Raw genomic sequence first — 13,530 nt, 5'->3', positions numbered from 1 at the left:
TCAAGAGTTGCAAGATTTTTTTATACTTTTGCTATTGCAGATGTGTACAATTAGAAAGCTATTTAAACTGCATACTGAGAAATACACAAGTACTAATTTTGGAATAAGTGTCACAGACGTCTAAAAATATATCATTGTTAAATTTGTAGATAATATTATTATAAGAAAGACTAGTCATCAAGAAGGTTAAAGTATGTATATTTGTTGATGTCATTACGAGTAATTGGTTATTCAAGACTGAGAACAGATGCTTAATTAATAGACAATTATTGAACAGGAAAAACGGTGTAATTACGTGATTTACAAAGATGACAGTAAAATGGACTGCACTTACTATTGAGGAACAGCTCTTGTCGAAACCCACTATAAGATGATGCCCAACTGTATATTTTATAAAATGCAATCTGTGAAGGAAGAAAGTCTCAGAAAAACTCATTGTGGTTTTTGGAAACAATTATCCACAATGTGTAGCATCTATCATATTGGATAACTCACCAAAATGTCATGCAAACTCGACAAAAATTTGTGGGCCTTTGGCAAGATTAAAGGTGATTATGATTATTCATCAAGAGGGCCCACTGAACTGTCTGACCCAATTCAAAATATCTGAGAAGTTATAATGTAATTGGATAAGTAAAAATCTACTCACCAACTGGTGGCAGGAGATGAGTAGATCTTTTATCTATCCACTTATATTACGTTTTCAAAAACTGATTATTTTTGTTGTTGTAATGAATCTAGCTACTACTACATCTGTGTAAAAAAGTGGACAAAGTGAATCTTGGGGATAGCTTTGGTAACATCGTTGAACAGAGGCTAGGATGTTGTTTTATCACCAGATTTATTTCAGTTTCTGCTAGATAAGAAAATGAGGGAAATGTTCCACAATAATACCAGTGAGTTTCAAATGGAGAGTAAGAATGTCACTCAGTTGGCACATGCCGACACAGGCATATAATCCAGGTCAGTGACATAACCAGTACAAATGAGCAAGAACATAGAAACTGCAGGGAGCAGGATCAGTCTTCTTGTGAATGGAATGGATAGAATATTATTAGCAAAGATTAAGAAGATGGAGGTGGTACACTCCATCCACATATCGCTTTCTGCTGATCCAATAAATAAAAAAAAAATCACGATTTGAGTACATAGGAGTGAATTTTCAGTGGATAAATCAGGTCAGGCAGAGGTAAAATGAGCATATGTGCTGCAAACAGCTGTTACTATATTTGTTCATTATGTGTTCTTTCCAAAAACTTTTAAAACTTTATAATTTATTTGAAGTTTGTTAATCCCCCATGGTGTTGCCTTTATATGCTAACTGGAGTACCGTATTTACTCGAATCTAAGCTGCACCTGAAAAATGAGACTCGAAATCAAGGGAAAAAAAATTTTCCTGAATCTAAGCCGCACCTGAAATTTGAGACTCGAAATTCAAGGGGAGAGAAAAGTTTTAGGCCGCACCTCCAAATCAAAACAAAGATGGTCCACTGTAATATGAGACACAATTTAGGTCGAATGAATGACGATACAGCTACAGTAGTTTGGTTCGAGTCTTAAGTGTAGCAGTTAAGCTTTACCATGTAGCCATTGCTATGCGTCAGGTGCTCCGTCCGTATTTATATGAGTACCATTCCTTTCTCAAGTGCTTCGTCTGGTTTGAATTGATTGCTTATTTTTCTTTTATCTGATTGTTATATGTGTTTATGTCACTCTAAGCTGAAAATGCATTACTGTACTGTCATGCATTGTTTGTCGCATTCTGATAATGAGTGTTTATGGCCCATTGCCGGTCGTGGTCGTAGCAGTGGCATGACTTGCTTTTGTGCGCGCTACCGCTGCTTACTAAAAAAAAAAAAAAAAAAAAAAAGAGGACTCGTCTTATTAGTGAAACAATGGCAAGAGACCGCTATTTGTTGTTACTTACACTGCTGCTTTCTTTGATAATGGTCAACAAGAACCAAATAATAGACTGCGTATGATAGAAGATGCGAGAGTTTAGCAAAAATTTTTCGCCATTTGAAAATCTTTGCAGGCGCCTCTGTAGTACATTACATTCTGCACAGAAATTAGTCATCTTAGATTTAAAAATCTTGTCAATTGCCATGCTTCATTTCTGACTGTTTCGCTGTTAGGCATAAGAATAATACGAATATAAACATGACATGATATGTATATTATTCCACGTTTGCTGTTGTCTCCTTCTAGTTTCGTAGTTTATTAGGCAGACAGGATTTAAATGAGATGGCAGCAAACATGAAAGAATACATGGCAAAATGTTTATATTCGTATTATTCTTTTCGTGAAGAGAATAGTGCATGTGATTCATAATTCATAAAAATTCTTATTAGCAACGATTTCTTGTCACAGGTAGGAAAACATTCAGTGCGTAGAGTTGGCCATATTGACAAATATCCCAAACAGTCTTGCCAGTCGGATTTTCGTAGTACATTGAAATGCTGCTACATTCTATGATGAACAATACGGAATTTGTATTTACTTCGTTGGATAATGTATGAAAATGCAGTGGTCGAAACTCGGAGCGGAGAAAAAAAAGCTCGTCTACCACCTTTTTCTTAATTTACTGACGCAGATGTTTTGTCGCTAGTATTTATCTTTGTGCCTGCAAAGCATGCCTGTGTAGCGCTACATAATTCGACGGCAGAAGTTAATTGTGGCGGCACTTACCAACATTTTTCAGAACTTCCGCTTACTTTGCACTTGATTCTAAGCCGCAGGCAGGTTTTTGGATGACAAAAACCGGAAAAAAGTGCAGCTTAGATTCGAGTAAATACGGTATTTAATTTTTTTTATTTATGCGCCCATCACTAACATGCAGCCAATGTCATCATAAGTAATTTAAAAACAGAATTTAAAATAAGGGTTGACACTTGTCAGAAAAAATAGTGGCTATTTATTGTATTCATCTTTGTATAATAATTGTATGCATAGGGTCTCTCTCCTAAGTCACTATGCACATTTTCTCTGGTGTTTCAAGAAAAATTGGCAATTTTGTTTTTGCAGTGTGTAGATGGCATCAGTCCAAACAAATACGGCTCATCACATTTTATGTAACACTTACTCTCAGCAGAGTGTGTCAGTTTGTTCCCTATTATACATAAAACGTGTTTTAAAAAGGAATTGTATATCCCCATTTGATAGAGCAGTCCTGAATTAGTCTGGTGCAATATTAGTTTTATCAATGTGTATTAACAGGAACAGTAAAACATAAAGAATAACCAATGCTTCAGCAGTGACTCACATACCACCATGCCCCATGCTATCTGCTTCGCCCATGCATTAGTGCTACTCAGCTGCTGCCAGATTATTAGTTATTGTTCCTGTTTCACCGACCCCATTAATACATTTTGATAAAATGATTATTGGACTAAACTAATTTGGGAGTCTTCTATTGAATGTGCACAATTCTGCATCTAAATCCCCACCCATACTCAACAAATCTGTTACACAGGGTACTCTCTGTACCATTGTCACTTCCCCACTTTCATGTTACAATCCCGAATAGTTTGTGGGAAGAAAGATTGCTGGGAAGCCTCAAAGTGGGCTCATCTATCTCTAATTTTTTCCTCATGTTCTTTTCGCAAGATATATGTAAAAGGAAGCAATATATTTGTTGACTCTTCCAGGAACGTACTCCTGGAACTTCAACAATAAACCACACAATGATGCAGAACGAGTATCTTGCAGTGTCTGCCATTGGAGGTGGTTGATCATCCCTGTGATTCTTTCGTGCTTACTATGAGAACCTGTAACTAGATATGGTACTCTTCTTTGGATCTTCTCTATTTCCTATATCAGTCCTATCTGGTGCAGGTCCCATACCCATGAGCGATACTCACATATCAGTTGAGAGAGAGTTTTGCAAGCTACTTCCTCGATTGATGGACTGCATTTCTTGAGGACTTTGAATCTTCTGCCATCTGCCTTACTCGTGATACAGATGTATGTGTTTGTTCCATTTCTAGTAGCTCTTAGATGTTAAAGTAGTTCCAAAATATTTTGTGGAAGCACCTGGTTCCAGTCATTGTTCTGAAAATGTGTAATTGTACAGTAAAGGGCCTTTCTTCCTATGTGTTTGCAATACATTAAATTTGTTTATATTTAAGGTCAGTTGTCATTCCCTCCACAGAGCATTGACCCTTTGCAGGTCTTCCTACATTTGCTACAATTTTCTACTGTCATGACTTGTCTATATACTACAGCATTATGCATGTAAAGCCTCGTGGATCTTCAGACATTATCTACTATGCCTTTTATTTGTATTGTGAGAAGTAATGGTCCTATAATGCTCACTTGGGGCACCTCAAAATTCCTTTTATGACTGAAGCTTCCTCTCTGTTCAGAATGACATGCTGTTTTCCGTTTGCTAGAAAGTCTTCAGTCCAATCACACATGCAATTTGATATCCCATAGACTCATATTTTGTTCATTAGGCAGCAGTGCAGGGCTGTATAAAATGCCTTACAGAAGTCAAGGAACACGGCATTAACATGGGTGTTGTATCTGCTGGATTTTGTGGACTAACAAATTGAGCTGGGTTTCACTTGAGTGTTATATTCAGAACACATGTTAGTTCCTGGAGAGGAGATTTTTGGACCTCCATGTGTCATAATATATGAGCATAAAACTTGTTGGAAAATTCTTCAAATAACCAACGTTGGAGATATAGGCCTATAATTTTGAGTGTCCTTATGACGACCCTTCTTGAAAAATGGAACAACATGCTTTTTTTTCAATCATCAGGAATACTTTGCTCCTCCAGAGACCTATGATACACTGCTGCTAAAAGAGGGGAAAGTTCTTTCACATACTCTGTGTAGAATCATACTGCTATCTCACACAAATGCAACTCACATACACAACTGCAGTCTCAGGCAATTGGCAGTGTGGTTTCAGTTGCCTGAGACTGCATTTGTGTGTGCACGCGTGCACAAAGAATTGTCTGAATCTATATTTTATACTTCCACTGTGCACTTGCGGGTGTGGGTGCGTGCAGGTGCGGGTGCACGTGTATTGTGGCAGTCTTGTTGTTGTGCCTATCTGCGACTCAGTAATACTATATTATCATTTTCATTCTCCAATCTGCTTTGACAAATGCTACTCTGTCTGAATTTGGAAGTCATCTTATAGGGCCTATTCATGTACTCCAGTACCCTAATAGCTGCTGTGTGTAGCTTATGCCTGACCAATAAGGGGAACCCTAAATTCCTCCAGCTACTAGTGGAGGTTGAGGAATTTGTATCTGATAGTCAAAGAATTGTCTGAGTCTATATTTTATACTTCCACTCTGCTCCAATCCAGATGACCACAATAGGTTCTGGGAATGACTCTGCAAAACAATAGTTCTGTGTCCATCCTGTGGTTGTTGCTAGCTGTTCAACAAATCAGCCAGCAGCACTTAGGAACTGGGAATGGCCTCTGAACTCAGGCAACAGACCTCGTGCATCATTTGTGCCTAGATGAGCCACAGTTTGCAGCAAAGTGCACCAAATGTGCCTAGTCACTGTTAGCAGAGCATCCTTCACATTTTGATTGAGACCCCTTGGCAGGCAAACAGTGGGCGTTGGCCTTCATTTCCGACCTGCATACTATTTTCGTGAGGGGCTGCATCTCCCGCCTAGCGTTGGAGCTCTCACTGACAAGCAATCCCACCCTCATCACTTATCTGGACTTCTCGGGGATATCAGCCACAGTCCCAACAGGTGAGGCATTTCATGCTGGTTCCAGCATAGTTTCAGCAGCAGCTCTACATCAAACCTGATTTTAAGATGTACGGGGACAGCCATGCAGCCGATTCACACTTTTACACTCTGCCCAGAGATTCATGACCCTGCCACTGTTTGCCAGTCACCATCAGGGGTCCCAGGTGACGCTACAGGCTACAGAGGTGCCAAAGCATTAGTCCTGAATGCCCCAACACTGCTGTAGCCCAGGACAGCAATGTGAAGCCTATCAACCATGGTAAACACAGCCTCTGGCTGTTCACAGACAGTGGCCAATTTCCCCAATATCTGCACATAACAGGTGCTGTTCCTATCCATCATTAATCAGGTATTGTCTGAACCATAGATAACATTATACCCACCCAGGAAATTGAACTCACTCAATGCAAAAAACTGAAAAGTATGCAAACTCGTACACCAAAAATATGTAACACTACTAAAAAACACTTAAATAACTAGCTGCTGTTCACTTCTGATCAGAAACATGAGGGATGCTGATAAATTTTTGATTTTATAAAGAAAAAAATGCTATTTTGAATTTGAAGAAGTTTATTTATTCAGCATAGTCCCCCTTGTGCTCAAAAAATTTAGGCATCTTTGTTCCAGATCCTTTAACCGGTCTATTAAAAAAATTGAAGAAAAAAAAAGGTTGATGCTGCTGCAAACCACTCGTCAGCAGCTTTTCAGGCTTCCTCAATGTTCAGAAATCATCTGCCTTTGATGTTTCTTGAGGCTTGGGAAACATCATAGTCTGAGGGGGCCAAGTCAAGTGAGTGGGGTGGATGTTTTAGGATTTAAAAGTGAGCATCTGCCAGTTTTTTGTGCATGATGGCCACCTTGTGAGGAGCAGCATTGTCTTGCAGAAACAAGATTCTTTTTTTCAGCTTTCTTCAATATTTGTGGAGCCTAGTTGTTGTTGCTTCAGTTTATCGAGAAGTTGAAGGTTGTTAATTCCCCATGGTGTTGCCTTTATATGCTAACTGGAGTACCGTATTTACTCGAATCTTAAGCCGCACTCGAATCTAAGCCGCACCTGAAAAATGAGACTCGAAATTCAAGGGGAGAGAGAAGTTTTAGGCCACTCCTCCAAATCGAATCAAAGTTGGGCCATTGTAATATGAGACACAATTTAGGTCAAATGAATGACGATACAGCTACAGTAGTTTGGTTCGAGTCGTAAGCTTTACCAGGGAGCCATTGCTATGCGTCAGGCACTCCGTCCATATTTATACGGGTACCCTTCCTTTTTCACGTGCTTCGTCTGGTTTGAATTGATTGCTTATTTTTCTTTGATCTGTTAAGTGCTGTTATAGGTGTTTACGTCGCTCTAAGCTGAAAATGCATTACTGTAGTGTGTCACGCATTGTTTGTCACATTCTGATAATGATTGTTTGCGACCTGTCACTGCTCGCGGCATGGCTTGCTTTTGTGCACGCTACCGCCACTTAAAAAAAGAAAAAAAAAGAGGAATTGTCTCATTAGTGAAACAATGGCAAGAGACTGCTATTTGTTGTTACTTACACTGCTGCTTTCTTTGATAATGATCAACAAGAACCAAATAATAGACTGCGTATGATAGATGATGTTCTGAATGAGAGTTTAGCGAAAATTTTTCTCCGTTTGAAAATCTTTGCAGACGCCTCTTTAGTACATTACATTCTGCACAGAAATTAGTCATCTTAGATTTAAAAATCTAATCAATTGCCATGCTTCATTTCTGACTGTATCACTATTAGGCATAAGAATAATACAAATATAAACATGACATGATATGTATATTCTTCCGCATTTGCTGTTGTCTCACTCTAGTTTCGTAGTTTATTAGGCAGACAGGATTTAAATGAGATAGCAGCAAACACGAAAGAATACATGGCAAAATGTTTATATTTATATTATTCTTATGATGAAGAGAATACTGCATGTGATTCACAATTCATAAAAGTTCCTATTAGCAACCATCTCTTATCACAGGTAAGAAAAAATTCAGAACGTAGAGTTGGCCATATTGACAAATATCCCAAACAGTCTTGCCAGTCGGATTTTCATAGTACATTGAAATGCTGCTACATTCTATGATGAACAATACGGAATTTGTATTTACTTCGTTGGATAATGTATGAAAATGCAGTGGTCGAAACTCGGGGCGGAGAAAAAAAGCTCGTTTTCCACCTTTTTTTTATTTTATATACTGACGCAGAGGTTTTGGGGCCAGTATTTATCTTTGTGCTGCAAAGCATGCCTGTGTAGCGCTACATATATTCAACGGCAGAAGTTAGTTGTGGCGGCACCTACCAACGTTTTTCAGAACTTCCGCTTACTTTGCACTCGATTCTAAGGCGCAGGCGGTTTTTTGGTTTACAAAAACCAGAAAAAAAAGTGTGGCTTAGATTCGAGTAAATATGGTAATTTACTGTTTTTAAGTCACAGCAGTTGTCTGTTGTTCTTGTAGCTAATATCATGAATTTAAAAGGTCCACAATGCAATTCATCCAGTTTGAATTCTTAGTAATATATTCCCTCATAAAGTTATTGCTTTCTCTCGTATTTGCTATTGATCTGGTAAGCCTATTCAATGGAATTATATGTCGTTTCCATATGGTATTGATTCATCAGATTTGCTATTTTTTTCTGGAGGCAGAGAGCATTTTATTTATTTTACTCATTTGGTATCAGTATTATTAAGTTGTCACTCATGTTGTTCTATATTGAGATAGTGTTACCAAGGTAGTGATTAATTACACAATTTAAAAAAAAAAAAGAAAAGAAAAACACCTGTTCTGACAAAAGCACTTGATTGTCATTTCAGGTGCGGCACCACCATACAGTTCACTGACTTCTGAAGAACAAACAGATGGCTTTGTTAATACCAGCATCCAAAATGAAAATCAAGCTGGCCTGATATCTTAATATATAATTATTGTTACTATATGACTGTTGACTGTGATATATTTTGTAAATGGTACTGACTCATAATCTTAGTCACTTATAATTTGTTGTTGTGTGTGAAGTTTTATTGTACCTACTGTTCCAAAAAATTTGTTTCCTTGTTTGTTTATATATATATATATATTCATCGTCAAGTATGTGTGCAATGATTGCTTTAGCAAATGTTGTATTTATTTATTTGTTGTTTAATGAGTGTAGTTTAAAAATGTTTTGCACAGACACTACATGGAAGATAACTGGCAGGAGACTTTCAAAACTATACTTCAAAAGTTTTGTGATGTTGCTTCCTAGACAATGCATTTTTTTAGAAAAGATTACAAGTAGTACAGTTTTATTTTATTTATTTATTTATTTTTAATATTGCTTGCTCTATCTCTAAAGAATTTCATTCTATACTTTCATCTCCAGGTGGAAACTGGAGTAGTGTATTAACAAGATTATTTGTTGCTAACACTGCACAACTTTAATACGGAGTTTCTGTGAACAGATTTTATTCATAACATGTGTGTTTGACTTTCAAGAATTCCCATATGTACTCATAATAAGAGGTATTTGTATTTCCCACTCCATTTATGGCTGACTACCTGAAACTCTGTTTTAGCAAACAGCTAGCAGTTACCTGATCTTTGTACTATGTACATAATTTGATAATGCTACAAAACACTTTGTAAAACTTCTTGTTAAATGTAATACAAATGGGAAATTTTATATTGGACTAAGTTTCACAATTGTTGCAAACAGTTTAGATGCCCACTTTTGATATTACTGGCAGACTGGAATTGATTTTGTACTCATTGGTTACACGTAGCCGCAGCATCATTGACTGTAGGTACTTTCCTGCCAGTTGCTGGTGTGGTTTCTTGCTTTTATCAGCAAGTCCTCTTTCTTTGCAGAGCTGTTGCCAAGCTTGTGTGTCTCAATAGATTCTCTCTATAGAAGGTTTGATATCTCTTGACAGCATATCCTACATGTGCCATCAAATTTTTTTTTTAATGATATGTCATGCTGAATCACAGCCACCAGTGCCGATAATTTCAGCGAACCTGTCATTGAATTGTAATTTTCCACAGTTCTGTGGTATTCCTCAAACTCCCTACGCTGTGAGTAGTTCTATCTTTTTGTCAGTTTGTATACCATCTTTATGCTATGCTTGCATTGGAATTCCTGATATTTCCTCTTGTGGTGTATCTCAGGCTTGGTCTTAGTGATGCTCCTGGCACTCATGGTGTTAACTGCCCTGCTCCTTGTGTCTGAGGTGCTGTGGCTCACATACTCATCTCATCTGGACTAAGAGTACTGATGATACTTTTCTGCAAGATGTCATAAAAAAGTATCCCACAGGACAATGTGAGGAGAGCACTTACAGTCTGCACAAGTACAACAATGAAAGCCTCATTATCACATCAGTGGCAGTGCACTTCTTAATTTTTGTCACCTAATTTCTGTACAGGAACACATCTTACATAGTGAATGTCAAAAAATTATTCTGAATGTGTCTTCAATTGAAAATTTTTGTTCAGCCATGTTGTGTTGCATTGCTATGTCATTAGGCTTTATAATTCTTTTCTCAGAAATCTGATCAAGTTTAAACATAGAAAATGAAATTAAGGTGTGTGTGCGTGTGTGTGTGTGTGTGTGTGTGTGTGTGCACAATGTTCAGTTCTTATAATATTGTGTTAAAAGACCCAGGGTAGACAGGTGGAATAAAAATGTTTCAAACATCAGATTTGAATCACCTTGCTCACTAAGTGTACAGGCTAAAAGACTTACCATAAACACTATGGAACAGGAGAAACATAAAAAATCTATTAGCAATGTTCTGTTTTATAAGAATAATTGTATAATATTATTGAATCACAGTCAAATGTTTTCCTCTGACACATTTTTAAGGGTCCATAAAGCTTGATATGGCCAAGTGTGGTTTTTAAAAAAGCTAGATAAATCGTAGTTGTCAACTGTGTTGAAATGACTTACAGGTTAAGCCTCCATTACTCTGTAGAATTGAGTTTTGCCACCACCACCACTCAGGTCATTAAGATCTATTGTTACGTGCATTTGTATATAAACGAACTTGAGTAGTTATCCCTGCCTACAGAATATTTTTCCTTAAATAATTTTATTGGTGCTACATGTGTAAAACTAATCATGTCAGAACCTGAAGGAAAATTTTCAAATCTAAATTGCTGATTTTTTGCTAAATTTTGAATACTATATAGTAGTTCAAGAATTTTTTTTGCTTCGACATGTCTTAAAACTTAACATTCTGTGTCGATGTAGTGAAGGATTTCCTTATGTTTAATTATTATGGAAGCACCTCAGTGAGTTTATTATGGAAACATTGTATATTACAGTATCAGTCAGACCACATAGTTGCAGCTCACAGAATGTAGAACAAAAACAATCTGAAAAAATTAGAATTGCCTGTGAGCTTGCAAGTGCTATTTGATATGTCCTCTCTGCAATTGTGGGCCCTAGTTCAAACGTGTTCATAAATAGGGCCAAGAGAAATGCTGCTTTACTTAAAGCTTTCATATACTTGTATATGTGACGACAAATTCTTATTTGATATTTCCGTCCAATGAGGTATTTTCTCCTGTAAAATCCTCTACTTTTTATAACTTTTTGCTGTCACACTTTATCACAAATTTGTGATAATTTTGACTTTGGAAAAGTAATGTTTCAAAGAATTATTTTTGTAACTTTTTCAGTTGAATGTGAAACTCCTATTACATGTAAGAGTGAATAATCTGAATACCACTTTGCACTTTTAAGTTGCATGGTTTCAGCTGTGTTTGTCTTAAATTATTATGACTTAGACTTCCTGAATAATCGTTATGTTATTTGTACCTCAAATATAATGACACTTACGTGAAAGTATGTCATTACTATGCTGAATGTGGGTTATCAACACACTATATATGTGTTTTGCCCTCCATTGAAGGTTATAATATTGTGTGTCACTAAATGAATTAATCTCTTTTAGCACCAAATGTAACAGGCATTTCCTGTATGATAATTCTTGTTAATCTTCTAATAACAGCTCAGATGCTGACCAGTTTCTTCCTTACCACATTCATGGTTTGAAGATTTTGTACTTAATATTTTAATGCCAACATTGATATTGGTAGGATTTGTGAAATATATTCTGTATTAATCAAATTAAGAAATTGAATCTGCTGAAAATAAATGTTCCTACCCCTTGAATCTCCTATAAGTCACAGTTATTGATTTTCTCTGATTATTTATTTACGTTTTTCAGTCAGCTTTGATGAGATAAAAGCTATATATCCACATGCATTTCATTTTTGTTTTTGAGTTGACTTTAGTTTCAGGTTCAGGTATTGTCTTGTGACAATTATCCCTTCCAGAAATATAATATTAGTCTTTAAGACAAAATTCTGTTGCCCTGTTTTTGCCATTGATTCCTACAGATATCAATGAATAACATTGTGTACCTGAAAAATGTGTATTTTTCAGCTCTTACTGCTGGCTCTTTCAGCATAAACACTTGAATATGTTGCAAATACTCACTCAGAAATTATTTGTAGAATTGTTACTTTAAGTTATCCTGTCAGAAGTGTAAGTACTCAGTTTTGTATTACTATGTAATCAGAAGGTTTCTTGAAAACTGCTTTTTGTGTATCCTTTACTTACTAAAATTGTGAGACCAAGACATTGTTTTCATAGCTTGTTGTTCTTATTTATGGATCACAAATCTTCATTGTCTCTTGTATAATTTTAAAAGCACTATTGTGAATGTTGTCATGGTACTATGTTTGAGTCGATATGGAAGAATTAGTGTGTTCTAAGGTTACACATTTTTTAAAGAGCACAAAGAGAGATATTTAATTAGCACAATGTGATAAATTATATTTTATAACCTGCAGAAGTTTATTTATGTGAATCATTTATATTTATTCAGCACAGTATTTTATGAAAATAAAATTTAAAATTGTTTCTCAAAATATTTGTAATTTTTATCAGTTTTTGTATGTTTTACTCCCATGAGAATGAATGAGAAATATTGTATGTCAGCTGAGGGCATCAAACGTTGTACTGCATGTACAAGAAGCAACACTAAAACTTTGTTATGAAGGGCAGGCTAAAAGTTCTCCCCTTTATCATCTTACTCTCATGTCCATAGAAGCTAAGTTTTCAGCAGTTCAACCCATACTGCATTTCATCAACTTCCCATACTGTTTTTATGTCAGTGTAATCTAATAGCAAGTGAAGTGGCATGGTGATAAAGCACACTGGACTTGCATTTGTGAGGAAGATCATTGAAATCTTGTTTGCCCACTTGTGGTTTAGGTAAATTAAAGCAAATGCCAGAATGGTTCCTCGTAGAGGACATGGGAGATTTCCTTCAACTTACAAGGCGCGTTTTTTAAGTGAGGTCCATTTGAACATAAGTACACAACGAAAGGTTATTTCAAAAAAGTAAATTTATTTTCAGAAAGTACACACTTCACTCTATTTTTTGACATAGTTGCCAAGTTTGTTGAAAAACGCATCATACCTCTCAACCAATTTTAAAATACCCTCATCTGCTCTGATAAGCAAGAGTTCACTGCCGTTTTCACATCGTCGTCATCATTGTAACAGCTGTCACTGAGGTGTTGTTTGAGGTGGAGGAATAGATGGTAATTGCTCAGCACAAGATCAGGACTGTAGGGTGGGTGGTGTAAAACTTCCCAGCCAGAACTGTCCAATAAATCGCGGGTCTGACCTGCAGTGTGAGTTCTTGCATTGTCATGGAGAAGGACAATTCCCTTTGTCAACATGCCGCGTCTTTTGTTTTGAATTTCTCTGCGTAGCTTTCTCAGGGTTTGGCAGTATGC

At 36.6% G+C, this 13,530-nt stretch overlaps 1 protein-coding gene across 3 annotated transcripts in view; it reads left to right on the top strand.

The window, feature by feature from the left end:
* The window catches only part of LOC124795130 (major facilitator superfamily domain-containing protein 12-like), a 64,069-nt gene extending 51,461 nt beyond the window's left edge, over window positions 1-12,608 (top strand). For all 3 annotated transcript variants that reach the window (XM_047259003.1, XM_047259004.1, XM_047259005.1), the window contains exon 11: window positions 8,550-12,608. In XM_047259003.1, the coding sequence (XP_047114959.1) occupies window positions 8,550-8,650 (101 nt within the window). In that variant the 3' untranslated portion in view covers window positions 8,651-12,608. The remainder of the gene's footprint in view (window positions 1-8,549) is intronic.
* The last annotated feature ends 922 nt before the right edge of the window (window positions 12,609-13,530 follow it).

This window comes from Schistocerca piceifrons, chromosome 4 (assembly GCF_021461385.2).
Source record: "Schistocerca piceifrons isolate TAMUIC-IGC-003096 chromosome 4, iqSchPice1.1, whole genome shotgun sequence".
NCBI classification, from domain to species: domain Eukaryota; kingdom Metazoa; phylum Arthropoda; class Insecta; order Orthoptera; family Acrididae; genus Schistocerca; species Schistocerca piceifrons.
The sequence above is the reverse complement of the archived record's forward strand: the minus strand, read 5'-3'. Positions and strand labels throughout refer to the sequence as shown.